Below are 20,366 nucleotides of genomic sequence, written 5' to 3'. Positions count from 1 at the left end.
CTTGTCCTGGCCGTACTGGTCCCCGATGCGGCATGCAGCTGCCGTAATAAGGGGAGGTGCACACCTGTGCCTCGTCTTTAGTAATTACGGGTTAGTTATTTCGAACCACACATAATTGGGAAGAAAGTCCCCCTGATCAGAACCAAAATACATACACTGCGAATACTTTACGTATCATTTTTTTCTTCTTTTGTAAAAATGCTTAAGCTTATCTGACTTCCGGTATGGGATGCCATTTTTGGCATGCGAACACTACTGTGCATACAATCAAGGGTGAGAGAGCTGTTTGTCATATGTAAAATGTTGTATTTCTTTCCTCATCTGATGGTTTTCAGAAGAAAACAAATGAAACCCAGCTTGAAAATTACTGTGTACAGTAGCCTTTTGCCCATTTTGCGCAGTACTGCATGTTCTCAGATTTTCTGCTCAGGTTTTTTCTTCTTCCCCATCATGTACCATATTTTCACAACACAAAATTTCAAAATCTGCAAACTTTATTGTGTGAGTATTCCATTGAAGTACAACCTAACACATACAAATCATATTGTGAGCATACATTCTAATTTCTTCAGGAGGCAGTAATGAACAAATGCAATTGACTGTCGCCTACACTGACAGTGTAGGCAAGTCATTCATCAACATGTTGTTCACACTAATGGTGTCCCATAAAAACTAAAATTATCACATCAAAGCAAAGAGAATAGCATAACTTGCAAATAATAACACAATGACTGAAGAAATAATGGACACAAAACATGCACTTTAAACATTATTTACATCCTTGTTAGTGCCGCAAAGCATGTTGGGAGCACTCAAATCATGCTGGGAGTGTTTACTTTGCTAGCCAGCTTTGGCCAGAATGTATAGTCGGACATTATGATGTGTGTGTATGCGGAAGGAACAAGGGTGATGTAAAAATATACAACATGGGGGTAAGTAAGTATGCCTGGTTTCACACCTGGTCCCACTATTCCTTTGCACAAATGAGCTCATTAGAGGGACAGCCAAAGTTGGATGTTGTGGAGACAAGGTTACAGAGAGCAGACTTCGATGGTTTGGACATGTTCCGAGGCGAGAGAGTGAGTATATTGGGAGAAGGGGGCTGAGGAAGGAGCTGCCAGGCAAAAGAGCGAGAGGAAGACCAAAGAAAATGTTGATGGATGTTGTGAGGGAGGAAATGAGGACAGTGGGTGTTCGAGAGTAGGGTGCACGAGATAGGCTTGGATGGAAAAAGGTGACACGCTGTGGTGAACCCTAACGGGACAAGCCAAAAGAAAAAGAAGAAGCTATAGAAGCCTGAAAATTTGCAGGTCAACTCGAACGCCACATTCTGAATCTATAGCTTCACTGAGCAGCGTGTCTGAATAAAGTGGGTGAGGAGTAGTCTTTAATGGGCTGTCTGAAAGGAATTGAAGAAAACGTACCCTTGCGCGGTGTGCAGTGGATGGGGTTCGTAATGATATCGCCCCTCGTGGTGTCTCATGTTGATTGGGATGGGTGTATGAAATGTTGGGAAGATATGGTGGGCACCTGTAAATGAACATAGAACAGAATAGGTTAACGTGCAAAAAGCAATTAGTAGGATTAGGAGGAAAAAATAAATAGGACAATTGCTAATAGAAAGCAAGAGATCATGGGTATTGTCTTCACCACAGCACAAGATGTAACTACCATTTTACTGTTCCTGTAACTCATAAGTAATTGATACCTTCTAAACTGTCTGTGCCTTGTGCCTGAAGAGCTATAGTTAATTAAAGGCTTTTCCAATCTAATAATACCAACACAGATTTTACGCAACAAAGAAAATGTTTTTATGCGTGAAACAAACACAGCAAAAACGCCATTTCCTGCCATAAAATGGTCTCTTGGCTTATGGGAATCCTAATGAGAAAAACACACGGCTGATCTAAATTAATCGTTGTCATTACAGCTGCAGTAAAAGACATATTTTTGTTTGGACTTCAATTGACCCCTCCGTGGATATTGCACAATGCGCGTCAGTGACCAATCAGAGGCCAGAGATCTGCATAAACCAAAGCCCGTTTTTGCTCCTCCGATTTTCTCAGACAACATTGCATGGTCCAGTATAGGTTTAGTTAGCGTTTTATCGCGTATTTGGGTTATTTAACAAAAAATATGGTTAAGAGGTGTAGTCACGGACTTTGTAATAGTGACAACAGGTATCCTGAAAGGGTAGTTGGTGGAGTTCGATTCGTACCCTTTCAAAAACCGAAGACCCAGTACAAAAAATGCCTTCGATGGATCAAACTTTGTGGAAGACCGCATCATCAACTAAATCCATCTAATATCAACCGGAACACATATGTTTGCATGAAGGTATGCCCTATATTTGATGATCAATACATGTCTCGTATAAATGAATTTGAATTTCTTCGCTAGCATAACACTGCTGCGTGTGAACGATTGACACACTTATTCTTTGTTGAGCGATATTTAGCGATGATCGGACTGCACAAACGTATTGATTTCTTGCTGGCTCGTGGCCGAAGCTTAACCAGACTGTGTTTGCACGAAGATATGCCCTAAATTTGATTTTTAATACACGTCTCGTATAAATGAATGAGACGTTCTCCGCTAGCATAACACCGCTACGTGTGAACGATTGACACACTTTTCTTTGTTGAGCGATATTTAGCGATGATCGGACTGCACAAACATATTGATTTCTTGCAGGCTTGCGGCCGAAGCTTAACCAGACTGTGTTTGCACGAAGATATGCCCTAAATTTGATTTTTAATTCACGTCTCGTATAAATGAATGAGACGTTCTCCGCTAGCATAACACTGCCACGTGTGAACGATTGACACACTTATTCTTTGTTGAGCGATATTTAGCGATGATCGGACTGCACAAACGTGTCGCTTTGTTGCTGGCTCGCGGCCGAAGCTTAACCAGACTGTGTTTGCACGAAGATATGCCCTAAATTTGATTTTTAATACACGTCTCGTATAAATGAATGAGACGCTCTCTGCTAGCATGACATTGCTACGTGTGAATGATTGAATGAAATCAGAAGCATGGCGTCTCTCTCAGTTAAGAATGTATTGTATTTAGAATCTATAATATATCGTTGATTTGAATGAAATCAGAAGCATGGAGTCTGTCTCAGTTAAGAATGTATTGTATTGTATTTGCCATTTTTACTGTTTGTCTTACGTCAGCGCACGTGGCGTGATGTCACTTCAGGAGGCGTGGTTAAGTGCCCTGTACGGAGGGGTCAATTGTGAAAGAGCTGTTGTAAAATCTTGAATGTTAGATTCATGAAAAAAAACAGCAAAATATTTTTCTTAATGTGCATGTATTTGGACAGGAAAAATAGGTGCACACATGAAGAGTATTGGACCATTTGTGTCCCGCATCTGCCTCGATATCACCTGTGTGAAGTTTGCATTTTCTCCTCGTGCCTGTGTTTTCTCCAAGGTACTCTTGTTTCCTCCCATGTCCCAAAAAACGTCTAAGTAGATTGAACACCCTAAATTGCCCATTGGTGTGGATGTGGGTGTGAATGTTTGTTTTTTTTAGATGATAGCTGAGTTAGGATAAATCCTGCTGAATTTGGAATGAATGTTGTGAATACTCGACGTGGGACGCTTCTGGCGATTACTTCAGTGGACTAAAGTCACCATCTGTAAATTCTTAGTAACCAAATTGGAGCCGTATCGTTCACATTGAAGTAGCTCAGCCGAAAATAACCTAGCCTAGATCACTAACAACAAAACAAATCTGTTTTCTAATATTTACTGAAGAGAAAACATCAAGACGTCCTGCAAAGCCTACGTATCATATACAACGAGGATCGTGAGTACTCATAAGAAGTTGGGCGAGTACAAATGTCAACTTAAACTTGTTTCTCGGCCAAGTAATCCTTAGCTTAGCTTGCTAAGAATGACACGTGTTTGTGATCAATTCGTTGATGTTGAAGAAACATCGAAGTGGACTCAACCTTCAATACTAGAGTGAAACCCATTGTGGTTTGAAGCTCTTCCATCCCCATTTCCATTAAATCGCCATATCCTTTATATTTTCACACAGGTAGTATGTGATTTGTGTACCTTATGTGCTGACTGTGTTTATGTGATTGCTTTCATTTGACCTTATCTTTAACATAGATTAGGTAGTATGTGAATTGTGTATCTTATGTGCTGACTTTGTTTATTTGATTCCTTTTTCTTTTTGACTATTTGCAGCCCGTTGGGAAGCACAATATTGTGCTACCTGTCAGCCGGTCCCAAGGAGAGGGTTGTGTCATACGGATTTCATAACGGCTATGTCGTGCCCGCCCCCGGAAATGTTAATCTGCAAAGTGTAGGTAGAAAGTCAGATAATGTAGGTCGAAGACAAATAAGAGGAGGAAAGCGGCTTGATCAGCAGAAGAAGAAGATGAATGCACAGACCATAAAGCCGTGCGTAGGGACTTTGAATGTTGGGACTATGACAGGAAAAGCCCAGGAGTTAGTTGACATGATGATTGGGAGAAAGGCTGATATATTGAGGCAGGCAGGAGAGTACTTGGGGTGCCTTCAGGTAGGAAAGTGGAGAAGGAGACTTGGTGGTGGAAACCCAAAATATGCATCCAAGAGAGCAAGTGGAAAGGGAGTAAGGCGAGAAGTTCAGGAATAGTGGGAAAAGAAATGGACTAGGGGTTATTTGAAAAGAAAAGCTGGCTAAGAATGTCTTGGAGGTGAAAAGAGTATCAGCTCGAGTGATGATGATGATGAAACTTGAAATTGAGGGTATTGTGTATAATGTGATTAGCAGCTATGCCCCATAGGTAGGATGGGTAAGTATGGTAAAGGAATTTTTTGGGGCAGATGGTGGTGGACTTCGCAAAAGGATGGAATTGGCAGTCGTGAACATTACAACATTATTTTCAGAAGAAACAGGAATATAAGAGTGACCTACAAGAGCGGCGGTAAAAACACGCAGGTGGATTATATTTTGTGCAGATGATTTAATCTGAAGGAGGTTACCGACTGTAAAGTAGTGGTGGGGGAGAGTGTGGCTCGACAGCATGAGATGGTGGTGTGTAGGATGACTCTGGTAGCGGGTAAGAAGATTCAGAAGACAAAGGTAGAGCAGAGAATCAGGTGGTGGAAGTTGACAAAGGAAGAATGTTGTGTGGCCTTTCAGATAGCGGTGAGACAGGCTCTAGATGGTCAGGAAGAGCTCCCAGAGGACTGGAATACTACTGCCAAGGTACTCAGAGAGCCAAGCAGGAGAGTACTTGGGGTGTCTTCTGGTAGGAAAGGGGAGAAGGAGACTTGGTGGTGGAACCCCAAAATACGTGAAGTCATCCAAGGAAAGAGATTAGCGAAGAAGAAGTGGTACAAGGAGAGGATTGAGAAGAGGCGTAAAGGAAAATATTGAGAAGCGTCGTAGGGCAAAGGTAGAGGTGGCAAAGGCTAAAAAAGAGCCATATGATGACATATACTCCAGGTTGGATACTATAGAAGGAGAAAAGGATCTCTCCAGGTTGGGCAGACAGAGGGATAGCGATGGGAAGGATGTGCAGCAAGTAAAGGTGATCAAGGATAGCCCTGGAAATCTGTTGACTGGTGCCAGTAGTGCGCTAAGTAGATGGAAAAAGAACTTTGAGAACTTAATAAATGAAGAAAATGGGAGAGAAGGTCGAGTAGAAGAGGCAAGCGTGAATGACCAGGAAGTGGCAATGATTAGTAAGAAGGAAGTTAGAAAGGCACTGAATGGAATGAAAAATGGAAAGACAGTTGGTCCCGTAACATACCAGTGGAGGAATGGAAGCAATTTGGGGAGGTGGCTGTGAAGTTTTTGATCAACTTATTCAATCGAATACAAGCAGGCGAGAAGATGCCAGAAGAATGGAGGAAAAGTGTGCTAGTCCCCATTTTTAAGAACAAAGGCAATGTTCAGAACTAAAAAGGAATAAAGATGATAAACCACACAATGAAGTTATGGGAAAGAGTAGTGGAGGCGAGACTCACAAGAGAAGTTAGTATTTGCGAGCAACAGCATGGTTTCATGCATAGAAAGAGTAGCACAGATGCATTATTTGCCTCGAAGATGCTCGTGGAAAAGTACAGATAAGGTCAGAAGGAGCTGCATAGTATCTTTATAGCCCTACAGAATGCCTATGACAGAGTACCAAGAGAGGAACTTTGGTACTGGATGTGCAAGTCTGGTGTGGCGGAGAAATATGTTACAATTGTAAAGGACATGTATGAGGGCAGCAGGACAGTGGTAACATGTGCCCTAGGTGTGTCAGAAGAATTTAAGGTGGAGGTGGGACTTCATCAGGGTTCTGCGCTGAGCCCCTGGATAGTTTTGACAGACGAGGTTAGACTCAAATAACCTTGGACCATGACGTTCGCAGATGATATTGTGATCTGCAGTGAAATCAGGGAACAGGCGGAGGAAGAGTTAGAAAGTTGGAGGTCCACACTTGAAAGGAGAGGAATGAAGATTTGTCGAAGTAAATGTGCGTGAATGAGAGGGGCAGAGGAGGAAGAGTGAAGCTCCAGGGAGAAGAGATAGTGAAGTGGTCAAATAGTTGGGGTCAACAATACAGTGCAATGGAGCGTGTGGTAAGGAAGTGAAGAAATGGGTCCAAGCGGGGTGGAAAAGTTGGCGGAAGGTGTCTGGTGTTCTCCGTGTATCCGCCAGGATGAAGGGCAAAGTTTTTAAAACAGTGGTGAGGTAGGGCATGATATATGGATTAGAGACGCTGGCACAAAAGAAACAATAGGAAGCAGCACTGGAGGTAGCAGAAATGAAGATGCTGTCACGTCCCATCGGAACGGGGGTAGGACCCAAATGCAGGACTCGGACGATGGAAGGTAGTTCAAGGAGCAACGTTTATTATATGCCGAGGTCGGTCAACCGCGGACACCCGCACAGCCCGGGCTGGAGCAGCAGGATCATGACAGTACCCCCCTCAAAGGCACGGCTCCCAGACGTGCCTAAACAAAAGAAACAGACAATAATTAACACAGGCAGGGGTGGGCGCAAGGGGGGTCCGGAGGAGGGCACGCCCCCCCCGAACCCCAGTCTGTTGGCCATCCAGGCCACCAAATGCAAGGCGTCCGGGTGGACAGGTCAGGAGGACGACGCGGACGCCAAGCACCAAGGTCCCCACGGAGCGATTCGGGCGGACGACCTCTGTGAGGAACCAAACGGCGAAGCAGGAACCAGGCCGAGGCAGGCAACAGCTCCGGACGAGAACCTCCCACGCCGTGGTTGCGAGACGACCAGGGACTGGTCGCCACCGAGGCTTGGTCAGGAGACAGCCGTGGATTGGTCACCAACGAGGCCAGGTCCTGAAGCGGCTGGGAGCCCTCAGGAGCGACGAGGGTGATGGAGAGAAGGACAAGAGCCATGATCGCCACCCTCACAGCCATCCCGAAGTCTCTCCAGCTTCGGGGTGGCTCCACAGAACTCCCCAGCTCCTCCTCCTGGACAGCAACGTGAGAAGGCGGTGGCAGCATCGCCATCACGACCTCCTCCTGGACAGCAACGCGAGAAGGCGGCGACACCATTGCCGCCACCACCTCCTGGACAGCAACCTGAGAAGGCGGGGACACCATCGCCATCCCCATCTCCTCCTGGACAGGAACGTGAGGCGGCTGGGGAACACTCGCCACCTCCTGGACAGGAACGTGAGACGGCTGGGGAACCGTTGCCACCTCCTGGACAGGAACGTGAGAAGGTGGAGGCAGCATCACCAACTCCACCTCCTCCTGGACGGGAACGTGAGGAGGCCGCGGTGCCATCGCCCCCTCCTGGATGGCAACGTGAGGCGGCTGGGGAACCATTGCCACCTCCTGGACAGGAACGTGAGAAGGCGGAGGCAGCATCACCAACTCCACCTCCACCTCCTCCTGGACGGGAACGTGAGGAGGCCGCGGTGCCATCGCCCCCTCGTGGACGGCAATGTGAGAAGGCGGCGACACCACCGCCATCCCCGGGACGGGAACATATGGACGTGCCCGTCGCTGTCGGAGCAGGAACAGGGGATGACCGCGGACCGGTCGCCGACAGAGCAAGAACGGGGAGCGACGGCCACGTGAACCTGCGTCAGCAGCGAGTCTGTTGCCATTGCGACGTCAGAGTAGCTCGGCTGGTTCGCCAATCCTTGCCAGACCTGGACCGTGAGAGCCACCAATTCGGCGCTCTGCCGCTCTATCTGCACCCGCATTTCGCGGCGGAACGCCTCGTGATTTGGCGGCTCCTCCTCCATCTGGGCTGGAAGCTTCGCCACCAGCTGGGGGTCTGCTGGTTTCGCCGTTGCTGGCGAGGAGTGGGAGGATGGTGTCTTAGTTGCCGGGCAGCGGGTGGCACATAGGAGCGGCTGGCGGGGCGTCTCCTCTGGACGCCACGCGGAGGTCCCAGGTAGATGGCCAAGCGGGTTCCCTCATACGGATTGGTGTACTTGGACCTACCGGGCGAAGACGCTCGGGTGCTGGAAACGCGGGGAGGTGAAACAAACTGACTAGGATGAAAGATCGGACGAGCAGATTCATAATCAGAATAATCGGCGTCGTACTCCGGCAGCCAGTCATACAAATCACGGTCCACCTCATATTCCGAAAAGTCAGAGTCCAGAAGAATATGAGGAGCCGGACGGGTCGTGTTCTGGACGTATTCATACCTCGCTGGCGGAGCGTAAGACACGGAAGCGGGGGACGTCAAGGAGCCTACCCAGATCGGACAGGCTTGGTCCTCTGGCAGACGGTCTACCTTGCGTCGGTCCCGGCGACGCCGGGTCTTTCCTGCTGCGTCCTATGCCCGCCAGTTCGTTCTGTCACGTCCAATTGGAACGGGGGTAGGACCCAAATGCAGGACTCGGACGATGCAAGGTAGTTCAAGGAGCAACGTTTATTATATGCCGAGGTCGGGGATCGAGCAGGTAGTCCGGTGCAGCAGCGGTAGTTGGGACGTCGGGCGAAGAGAGCAGGTGAGCGGGTAGGCAGGAGTCGGTACACAGGAGAACGATAAAGGCAGGCAGAAGTATCAAAGGAGTCAGGCTTACAAGGTTGGTCGGAGAACGGGCGAAGGTCTGTACACACAGGTTGTCGATCAGGGATACGAGAGTGCTGGAACGGGACATGAAGCTCAACGAACTGGCCCCGGCCAGTCGTCATCGGGGTCATATAAATACACAGCATAATCAGGCTGGATGAGGCGCAGGTGTGCACCTCCCCATCAGAGCAATTGCGGACACCCGCACAGCCCGGGCTGGAGCGGCAGGATCGTGACAGATGCTTAGGTTCTTGCTTGGAGTGAAGAGAGCCGTCTTAGATCGTTTGGACATGTCCAGAGGCAAGAGAGTGAGTATATTGCTAGAAAGGTGCTGAGGATGGAGTTGCCGGGCAAAAGAGCGAGAGGAGAACCAAAGAAAAGGTTGATGGGTGTTGTGAGGGAGGACATGAGGACAGTGGGTGTTAGAGAGGAGGATGCACGAGAGAGACTAAGATGGAAAAAGATGACACGCTGTGGTGACCCCTAACGGGACAAGTCGAAAGAAAAAGAAGAAGAAGGTGGTATTGGGTGGAAACCAGTTTAGGGTCCATGACCTTTATGAGGGTAACAGTATCAGCGGTACAGAAAATGGATGTTCTCTTGTTTAACGCGGCAGTAACGTTCCCAAAATACCCTCATGTGAAATCCATGGAGTATCAGTTTTTTTTTTTTTTAATTTACAGTGTTATTTTCATTCACAGTATGTTTTCCCCCATTTCTTTTTTTCTTTTAAGTCTGTTAAACCCCTACCCACGCACTTTGTGAATTTTTTTCAGATAGGCATTAACATTTTCTCAGATTTCTCTCATTTAAACACTCAAAATTCAAACCTTCGTAGATTAACAAATAAAGTACACGAGAAGGGCAGCACGGTGGGGCAGCTGGAAAGCATTGGCCTCACAGTTCTTTCTGGGATAGGTTCTAGCACTTCCATGACCCTTGGAGAATAAGAGGCTTGGAAAATGAACAAACTGTGATGTTGGAGATGCAATAAATTATTAATAGCAATTCTGCTGTTGTGTCGTTGGTGCACGTGTCATGTTCGTGAAAAAAAATAGCTAATGGTCGTTGTTGCCGTTCTTTTTTTCTTCTGAACAAGAATATTCTTATAAATAGACATGCTACCTTTAATTATGTTAGAGAACTGAAGCCTGGACGCTTTTTGTGTGGTGTACCGAAACACTGAAGGGTCCGCTGCCCGGTACATCTATTACATTAGTAAGTAACGCGATACTTTATGTCATGTGAGCACATGTGCATCATATACTGTACCCTGTCACATTTGTATTTGCATTGTTCGGCAAACACTTCAATAATTGCAAGCTGACTTGAAACAGGAAATGTTCCACTGTGATTTTTGTTCCCAACTGAAGAAATTGGGGAGGCTGAGTGTGTTTAAAGTTTTAAGTTAAGGTTTAAAGTTGTTTTGTCTTTGTTGTGTTGTCTTTGGCATAAACTTAGTGGTGTGAGCAGGATGACTGCGTTCATCAGGCTTCAGTCCAAAATATTCCTACATCATTGTGGTAGTATTAGGCTTTAGAACTAATTCCATTCACGCCAATTAATTTTCTTTGACTGTGCAGCTACTGGCTTAGAAAACTTAAAAAAAAATTCACATATGCACATGGACAATCAGAGGAAGGGTCCCTGCCTTTCACTCTCTTTGCTTGGCTTAGAGACTATGATGGGTTTCATGTGTGCTTTCATGTCACTTTTTTTTCCCCTAATGAATGGGCACCTTTTTTTTTTTTGCCGCGATTGTCTGCCCTAAGTATCAGGACCACTGCTGCGGCACAACGCTTTCTATAAAGGCTTTGTCCTCCGGCAGCGGTCCGGTAGTAAGGGTGGTTGACATTGGTTTACAGTACCTGAACCAATTGGGATGCAGAAAACGATGCAGGGATTCCCATATCAAATCAGGATGCATGATTATTTATATAGTGCATTTCATACATAAGGTAAATCAGTCTGGTTTCCATGATTTAAAAGCATTTGAATACAAAGAAATAAAACATTTAAAACGAGGGGAAAAACAATAAAAATGACAACAAAATATATATATAAGAAATAAAAGTACAATTAAAAACAGCATGTAGTGCAAGAAATATCATTAAAAGTGGAAATACTAGTAATAAGAGAAGAATAATGAGATGAGGAAAAAATTAGTTTTCAACCTGGATTTAAAAACATTCACACTTGGGGCTTGTCTTGGCAACATATTCCATTTGTGTGCATCATAATAGTTAAATGCCTCTTCACCATGTTTGCCTTGGACTCTGCGCTCCACTATTTGACCTGAATCTGTCAATGTCAGCGCTCTAATGGGGTTGTATAGTCACCATTTCTTTAATGTATTCAGGACCTAAACCATTTACTTATTTATAGACCAGTAGCAGAACTTTAAAATCTATTCTTAGGCTTACTGGAAGTCAGTACAAGGACTTTAGAATTGAAGTTATATGCTCTGATTTACAGTATTTGTTCTGGTCAGAACCTGAGCTGCATCATTCTGAATGAGCTGCAGCTGTTTAATACTCTTTTTAGGGAGTCCAGTCAGAAAACCATTATTGTAGTCAAGTTTTTGTGATTGATTTGATATGACTGTAGAAAGTCTGGTCGGAATCTATCAGAACACTGAAGTTTCGGACTTGGTCTTTAGTTTTTAAAGATAGAAAGTCCAGGTATTTACTGACAGCAATTTTCTTTTATTTATTGCCAAAAACAAAAGTCTCCATTTTATTTTGGTTTAGTTGAAGAAAAAATTGGCTCATCCAGTTACTTATCTAGATTAGACAGTGACACAGAACTTCAAATTAACTGGAGTCACCTTGGGACACTGTTAAATATAATTGTGTGTCATCTGGATAGCTATGATAGTCTAAATTAAAGTTTTGAAAAATTTGACCAGAGAGTAGCATATACAGGCTGAACAGGAGGTGTCCAAGAACTGAGCCTTGAGGGACCCCATACTTCATTGCCATTTGTTGAGATTGAGCACTTCTAACGGTTACAAAGTAGCTCTGTTCCTCCCGGTAGGACCTGAACCATCTAAGGACCATTCCATTTAGTCCTGCCCACATTTCCAACCCGTTCAGCAGTATTTTATCACCATTTCAAAGGCTGCACTATGATCCAACAAAACCAAAATTGACACTTTTCCTTAGTCAATATTCAACCTCATATCATTTCTCACTTTGATAATAGTAGATTTTCTACTGTGATGAGTTTGGAAACCTGAGTGGAATTTGTAAAAAAGTCCATTTAAATTCAAGAAATTGCAGAGTTGATTTAAAAAAATTACTCAATCTTGGGTATGAAAGGGAGATTTGAGATGGGTCTATAACTTGCTAACATGGAATCGTCCACTGCTCTATTTTTTAGAAGAAGCTTCATGGCAGCTACTTTAAGAGCCTTAGGAAACTTGCTAGACTGCTTATTTCTTGCATATCAGCTGGCACTCACTTCACAATAGCTTTGAAAAAGTGAGATGGTATTGAGTCGAACCAGCTCGTTGATGGTTTCTATTGATGAACCGATTTCTCGACAGTTTTTTTGGTCAACTGTACCAAATTCTTATGAGGCGAAGGAGGTTTCCCTGCGTGAGTTCAGATGTAGAATCATTTAATCATTTTTCTGATTTGTGGTGATATTTAACCTGATGAATTGTACTTTTTCACTAAAATAACAGGCAAACTCATTGGATTTATCAGTTGTTACGAGATCTGGAGCTATCTGATTCGAGGGGGGGTGTGAGCTTGTCAACCACAACAAGCAGAGTACTAGTATTTTTGAGGTTCTTACTGATGATTTCAGAAAAATGTTGCTGTATCACCCTAACTAACTCTAGGTTGAAATTACAAAGACACTGTAGAGGTCATGGTCTTTTTAGATTATCTTTCTCACAGTGGACATGCACCACAATGAAAATTTCAGACCCATCCATGATTTCTAAGTGGGAGAACTTGCAATATAGCATGGTGTTCAAATACTTATTTTTTTCACCATATTGACACATGTATATATGTCCATCCATCCATTTCCTTAGCTGCTCATCCTCACGATGGTCGTGGGAGTGCTTCAGCCAATCCCAGCTTTCAACGGGCAAGAGGTAGGGTACACCCTGAACTGGTTGCCAGCCAATCGCAGGGCAAATAGAGACAAGCAGCTGCACTCACAATCACACCTAGGGGCAATTTAGAGTGTCCAATTAATGTTGGATGTTTTTGGGATGGCAAATAGAGACAAGCAGCTGCACTCGCAATCACACCTAGGGGCAATTTAGAGTGTCCAATTAATGTTGGATGTTTTTGGGATGTGGGAGGAAACCGCAGTGTCCGGACAAAACCCATGCAGGACGGGGACAACCTGCACAGGGAGGGCTGGGATTGAACCCAGGTCCTCAGAATTGTGAGGTCAACGCTTTCCAGTTGCTCCACCGTGCCGCTTGTATAATATAACGTATGTATATATTTGTTAAGTATCACAAGTTTTGCGATTTTTTACCTTTGGCGGAAACATGTCACATAGCCCCTCATACAATTGGTTCTCACAAAAGAGCCCTCAGCTTCACAAAGGTTGGTGACCCCTGGTCTACACCATGACAATAGACAGCCACTTGAAGTCATCACTTGTTTGGGACACATTAAAGGTGATGTTCTTTTTGTCTTTATAAAGTTGTGTGTGCCTGGTGCTCATGAGTCACTTACATTACACACCTTATTATCAGGCAGTCAATTAGGTAAATAAAATATGAGCAAATAAAGTAATTCAGTATGCAAGACTTAGTGACAAATGCTGATGGAATGTAGGAGACCGTTGTGTACGCAGTCATTGCTTTCTACTATCCGTTTGCAAGAACCAGAAGAGTGCTCACACTCGGGGTCTCATGAGTGTAAAACAAACCCAGTCATGAGTGGAATCCTTTTAAAAGAGAGAGCACCCAAATAAGGAACTGAGAAATTGTGGGGTCAGACGTTATATGATCAGTTTGATCACAATACCAGGAAGACAATCTTGATTAGTACAAAACTATGTTATATTTTGACTTCCAAAGACTTCAGATGGAGTTATACTGAATGAAATATGTTAGTCTTTTAATGTTAATCCATTTACATATTAGTTTATAGACCAAATTTCTATTTGCCCCTAACCTTTATTATGCGGTTTTAGTTCTGTCAATTGTGTTGAACATTCTGCTTTTAAATTTGCAACATAAAGCAAAGCAATGTTTTGTTCTGAAACTGAAGGCCATGCCAACATATTCACATCACACACATGACTGAGAAAGGAGAATCTTTCATAAGGAAAATCAGTTTTCCTTATGTAAAAGCTCCACTGTCCTGCCTATAAACATTCTAAAATAGATATTGTAATGAAAAATACATGTGACATTATTCACTTCAATGTCTATACGAAAAAAAAATATATAAATATGAGCGGAGAGCGTGTCATCCATGCACAAAGTTGCGGAAGTCTCATCCGACATCCAAGTGGTCGCCATATTGCCTGCAACGTCATTATCAGATGTTACACCGGGACATTCCCCATTAAAACACGTAGTGGCAACTTGCTATGGAACACGGAAACGCTTTTCGAAGCGAACATCTCACAATCAAGTGAAATGACGTGGGCAATATTACCCTATCATTTCGAGCCATATTTTGATGATACGCGGATCACTTCTAACTAACAGCAGATTCGCCGACAGTATGTAGCGTACTCTGGAGGACCCATGCCGGGCGGGGAGGAGAGCTCCTTTCTTCTCCCGCACGCGGCCAAACCACCTCTGCGTTTGGGCCAATTTGGAAGCTGTCAGCCGGCGAGCAAACCGTTGCTGACGGGCGAGCCATGGCGAGTGAGCCGATGCGGAAGTCGTCGCCGGTGAGCCATCGTGCGAAGCGGGGTGCCCAGACACCAGTGGCCGTTGGCGGGAGACCCCAGCCAACAACCTCCCCGCCAAATTCGCCTCCACGTCGGGCCAAGCTGGCCTTGTGGATCGCCGCAAGGCCGGCGGCGATCCACAGGCCGTGCGGAGGCCGTCCCTTCCACGGCTACTGCGCAGAAGCAGTCCAACGCGCACATCGACAGATTTAGCACCCCTGACTTACGTACGTGGATCTTTTGTTACGTTATAAGAGGATTACGTCCCCACACCTCCAACTATTGTTTTTTTAGTAGCTCTATACACACCTACATGTCATTTGGAACCCACAAAGCTCTTGTCCTTTGCACCTGTGCAATCCAATCACGACGAATGGATCTTTTTTAAAAGTATGACGAGTGAATCCATCCTCGGGAGTGTTCGAACAATATCCAGCAATACAACGAGCCGGCATTTTGGCTAACACAAAGGGACAATGAACTACCTTCCAGCAGGCAAAACTAGTATAAACAGACGAGCCAGCCTGAGTGCGCTGCTGCTGTTAACATCACTTCCTGCTTCTTCTCAAAAACAAATCCCTCGAGAGGATTTTCATGGCGCTAGGTACAAAATGCCATACATGTCAAAATCATGTTTCAAAAAACGGATGGGACCATTCTGTCTGCCTTTTTTTCATAACATAGTAAAAATCATGCATTTGATGACAGCGGACCTTTAAATAAAGTTGCGAAACAGGACCACCCTAAAGATAAACATAGTGTTCTCATGTATTTGAGGAAGTACTCAACAATAAAAAAAACAGTGCCTGCAGAGGCCTGGCCAGGAGCGAAACTGGAAAAAAAATTTTGTTGTGCAGTGGGAGAAAGACAACAAGAAGTAGAGAGAAGGGAAGAGAGGAAAACAGTGAGTTACATGAAGAGTAGAAGAGTAGTATTAGGTGTGGGGGTGCTCACTTGAGACAGGAAATTCCAGCAGAAAAAGTTGGCCGTGTTCCTAACTATATAGTCCAGTGTCAACCGCGAAAACAAATTCTCATATGCGCGCACATACACACAACTACACAAGCACGTTTGTCTTGATTTGTTTTGTGGCTTGCTCTTAGTAGATATCTGAGGAGACAAAAACACAATAACGTTTAGATTGAATAGCATTTCGAAAACACATCCACAAAAAGCCACTGTGCTTTACATGTCTTCAAATGGCTATATGTTCATCCATTCCATGCTGCAAAATATATTGTGAATCCTCTAGATTTATTAGTTTGCAAAACATTGCTTCCTCCAAGGTAGCACATTGATGAGTAACGGCGACACAGGGATTAAGGTCTTACAGCAGTGCATGTAACAGCGACTACCGGTTATAGACTTTATAAAGCCCCCAAGGGCAATTAAATCATTATGGTTTTGTTTGTTCCTCTGCAGGCACAGTTTTTTTTATTGTTGAGTACTTCCTCAAATACATGAGAACACTATGTTATATCCATCCATTTTCTTAGCCGCCTATCCTCCCAAGGGTCGCAGGAGATGCCTATCCCTGTTGTCAACTTGAATTGGCAGTTTTATGACTTGCGAGATACTTGCCAAACACCTAAAGATTTGACTTGAGTATAGACTTGGTTGCTTTGACTTGAACTACACGATCTGACAAGTCATCTCGGTAAGAGTTGGGAATCTATATTTTACTCAAGACGGGTTGCCTTTTTCTCTTTAAAGTAATACATATTTTGGGTTGTTTCATACGTGCCAGCCTCCATTACTCCGCACTTGCCACTGTGATGGAGCTACCTGGATGAGCGATGATGGAAGGCGTTCCTGAGATAATAAAATTTGGATTCAAGGGTGATCCTTTCAAAGAAGTCTGCAGAAAGGGGAGGCCAGCTTGCATCGCTTGCAATTGACACTAATTATGTCAGGTATTTAGGTCTAATGTATTATGTAATTAGTTTACAGTTTGTTGTATAAGACAGCATGAGTCTGTGTGAGTATGCGAGCTTCTTGTGGTGTCCTTGCCTCGTTGCCATGACCCAACGTTCCTGTGTCACCAAGCCAAGTGTGACTACCCCTTGTTGTGATAGATGCTGCAGCTGTCAATGGGAAGGAGTACTGGAACCTGAACTGGTTGCCAGCCAATTGGAGGGCCCATCGAGACCAACAGCCGACTCACATTCACACCGAGGGGCAATTTAGAGGGTCCAATTAATGTTGCATGTTTTTGGGATATGGGAGGAACCCGGAGTGCCTGGAGAAAACCCACACAGGCATGGGGAGAGCAAGCAAACTTGAAACAGGCGGGTTTGGGATTGAACCAAGGACCTCAGAACTGTGATGCCAACACTTTCCAGTTGAGCCACCGTGCCACCCTATATATATATTTAATGACATAATTTAAAAATCTTTCCACAGTCCCCCTCCAAAACTCAATCTACACTCCCCTTATGATATATCATATCTATATATATCTATATATATCAGGCCCGTTCACAGCCTCAATTTTGAACCTCCGGAGAAACTTAAAAAAAACTGGAGTTCGCTGCCACAAATGTCAAGGTTGGGGCCACATCCAGAAGCAGTGTCCTTCCACTTAATACATCACCAGGACATCACAAGTGAGGAGTATCTATTGTAACAGTCCTGAATCAACAGTGCTCCAACTCAATTCCCAGGAAAGAGTGTGCATAGTCCTGCAAATCTATGAACTGAGAGTATGTGCAGTGTTGGACACTGGAGCCCGAAGGAGTGTGGTACTTCTTCATTACCACGAGGCTATCCACCTGGACATGAGGCCTCCCCTGCAGCATTCAACTGTTGGGACCTTGATGGGTGTTGGGCTAGGGGACGTGCTTGTGCTAGGTGAAGCCTAAATCCCTGTCAATCTCTGTAATTGGCAAGTTATCATTGATTTTATCGTGGCAGATATAACAGGCAATTAAGTATTGCTCGGGCATCCCTTCCTCATTCAAGTTGAGGCTCACCTTGAATTCGGCAGGCACCGTATCGTTCTTTTTGGTGAACATACGCCCTACTACCGAACAGAGGCAAGCCCAAAATCACTGGCGGTGAAGTCAACATGATCTCTGCCTTTAACAAGTCCGTCTTCGTGTATTGAACTACGTTCATAAAGCCTGACTTCTGGCTGGACAACTGTAGGTGCGCATTAGGGATCGCAACCGGTTACAAATAACCGGTTTTCATTATTTTTTAAACCGAAACCGTAATCGGACTTTCGAAATCGGTTAAAATTTCCAATCATTTCTTCCGGTTCCGGTACTCCACGTTGCGCTATTTTTTCAACATCATTTCCACTTTTTTCAAGTTTCGCTGTTAGAGTAAAGTTGGACTCAAAAGAACATTCAGTTAAATCAAAGAAACATCAAACATGGCAACGAGGAAACGCTCCAAAGTATGGGAGTAAACTTGTTTTATTGGCAGACATCAAAACAGTACTCGCATAAGAGGGGGGGGGGGGGGGGAACTCTGTGAACTCGTCACTCCAGAAGAGCAATAACAAAAACAGTCAGTGCGGAACCCCGCACCCCAACTCGAGGTCCCGCGGGTGAATTACGTAAACCCCACTATGGTACTGGTTTTTTGCTACAGCTGTTCGGTTAAAGCCGGTTATGAAAGTAAGCGTTTTTTTGCGATCCCTAGTGAGCATGCACTGCTAGTACCACTGCCTGAAGTTGATGCTTCACTATCTTGATATTTTAGAAACAGAGTCATACCAACGGAAGATGAAAGAGTCTTCGCCAAATCAGCATGTCTCCTCTTTTTCCCGTGCGACTCCAGCGCTTTGACGCCCATCTTTTCAAGCTGGTAACTCTGCTTGCATAGATGGCAGTAAAACATGTGCCGATCTTTTGGATCTTAACGAACCCAGCTCCCGAACTCCTTACTTTCAACCCAAGCATATTGAAAAATGCGCTTCCGTGATACAAGTTGGATCGATGAAAGAACTACGCTACTTCGTAACGAAGACGAAGTGAAATGCCTACTCACGGAAACAAACAATGGAATATCGACAAGATGGCGACTAGTTGTCAACACGGTGACTTCAGTTGACAATTTCCGGCTGATTTGGACGCCAGACGTTAATGATGTCACAGTTGTGTATATCAGTTCATATGTTGCTGTACTGGAGTGGCATTATTTTAGTGCCATCCAGAGTGGGGGTAGTGTTGCGGGTTTCGTGTAGGTGGGCGTGTGTGTTGTGTGGGTGAGATGGACTTCCTATGCGTTTTTGGTGAGAAGCGAGTGTGAGAGGAAAAAGAAAGTTGATTCACGGCGACCGGGAACTGTTGTGTGCCAAAAAAGAAAATAAAGCGAGTAAACAGCAAGTCTATCTCCGTGAATTTACTACTCCCGCCATTGAGCTTCGGAGTTGGGACCCGAGAACGGAGTTAACCCCAAGGAGAACAACCTCGGCCCCAGAGAAGACGTCTTCCCTGCGTCACGCAACTACGGTCAGGCGACCGGAGTAGGAACGGTTAACACCACATTATGTTGAAGTTGAAAACCTAACCCTAACCCTAACCTAACCCTAACCCACCCCCGGCACTGTTAATCTGCAAGGCGTATGAAGAAATTGAGATGATGTAGGTCAAAGGTAAAAGAGAGGAGGAAACCGGCTTGGCTGACACAAGAAGAAGAGGAATGAACAGACCCGACAGCTGTGTCTAGGGACTTTGAATGTTCGGACTATGACAGGAAAAGCGCAGGAGTTAGTTGACATGATGATTAGGAGAAACGTTTATATATTCTGCATCCAGGAGAGCAAAAGGAAAGTTTAGGAGCAGGGTATAAATTATTTTACCATGAAGTAGATGGGAAGAGAACTGGAGTTGGGGTTATTCTAAAAGAAGAGCTGACTAAGAATGTATTGGAGGTGAAAAGAGTATCAGATCGAGTGATGAGGATGACATTTGAATTTTAGGGTATTATGTATAGAGAGTAGATTAGTAGATATGCCCCACAGGTTGGATGTGACCTTGAGTAAGAAATTCTGTAAGAAACTAGACGAAGTAGTCCTGAGCATCCCAGTCAGAGAGAGAGTTGTGATTGGTGCAGATTGCAATGGACATGTTGGCGAAGGAAACAGGGGAGATGAAGAAATGATGGGTAAGTACGACATCCAGCAAAGGAACTTTGAGGGTCAGATGGTGGTGGACTTCTCAAAAAGGATAGATTTGGCAGTGGTGAACACTTGTTTCCAGAAGAGACAGAAAGAGTGATTTACAAGAGCATCGGTAGAAGCACGCAGGTGGATTATATTTTATGCCGACAATGTAATTTGAAGGAGGTTACTGACTGGAAGTTAGTGGTGGGGGAGAGTGTACCTCAACATCATAGGATGGTGGTGTGTAGGATGACTGGTAGCGGGTACGAAGATTAAGAAGGCAAAGGTAGAGCAGAGTATCAGATGGTGGAAGTTGAGAAAGGAAGAGTGTTGTGTGGCCTTTTGGAAAGAGGTGAGA

The 20,366-nt window shown here is 44.7% G+C and overlaps 1 protein-coding gene across 7 annotated transcripts in view; it reads right to left on the bottom strand.

The window, feature by feature from the left end:
- Positions 1–20,366, bottom strand: part of gli2a (GLI family zinc finger 2a) — a 119,019-nt gene that overhangs the window by 53,527 nt on the left and 45,126 nt on the right. For 6 of the 7 annotated variants that reach the window (XM_061841143.1, XM_061841137.1, XM_061841136.1 and 3 more), the window contains one exon: positions 1,425–1,530. The exons of the other annotated variant lie outside the window; for it this stretch is intronic. In XM_061841143.1, the coding sequence (XP_061697127.1) occupies positions 1,425–1,530 (106 nt within the window). The remainder of the gene's footprint in view (positions 1–1,424; positions 1,531–20,366) is intronic. 7 annotated transcript variants of the gene reach the window in all.

This window comes from Syngnathoides biaculeatus, chromosome 14, assembly GCF_019802595.1.
Source record: "Syngnathoides biaculeatus isolate LvHL_M chromosome 14, ASM1980259v1, whole genome shotgun sequence".
Lineage (NCBI taxonomy): Eukaryota > Metazoa > Chordata > Actinopteri > Syngnathiformes > Syngnathidae > Syngnathoides > Syngnathoides biaculeatus.
The sequence above is the reverse complement of the archived record's forward strand: the minus strand, read 5'-3'. Positions and strand labels throughout refer to the sequence as shown.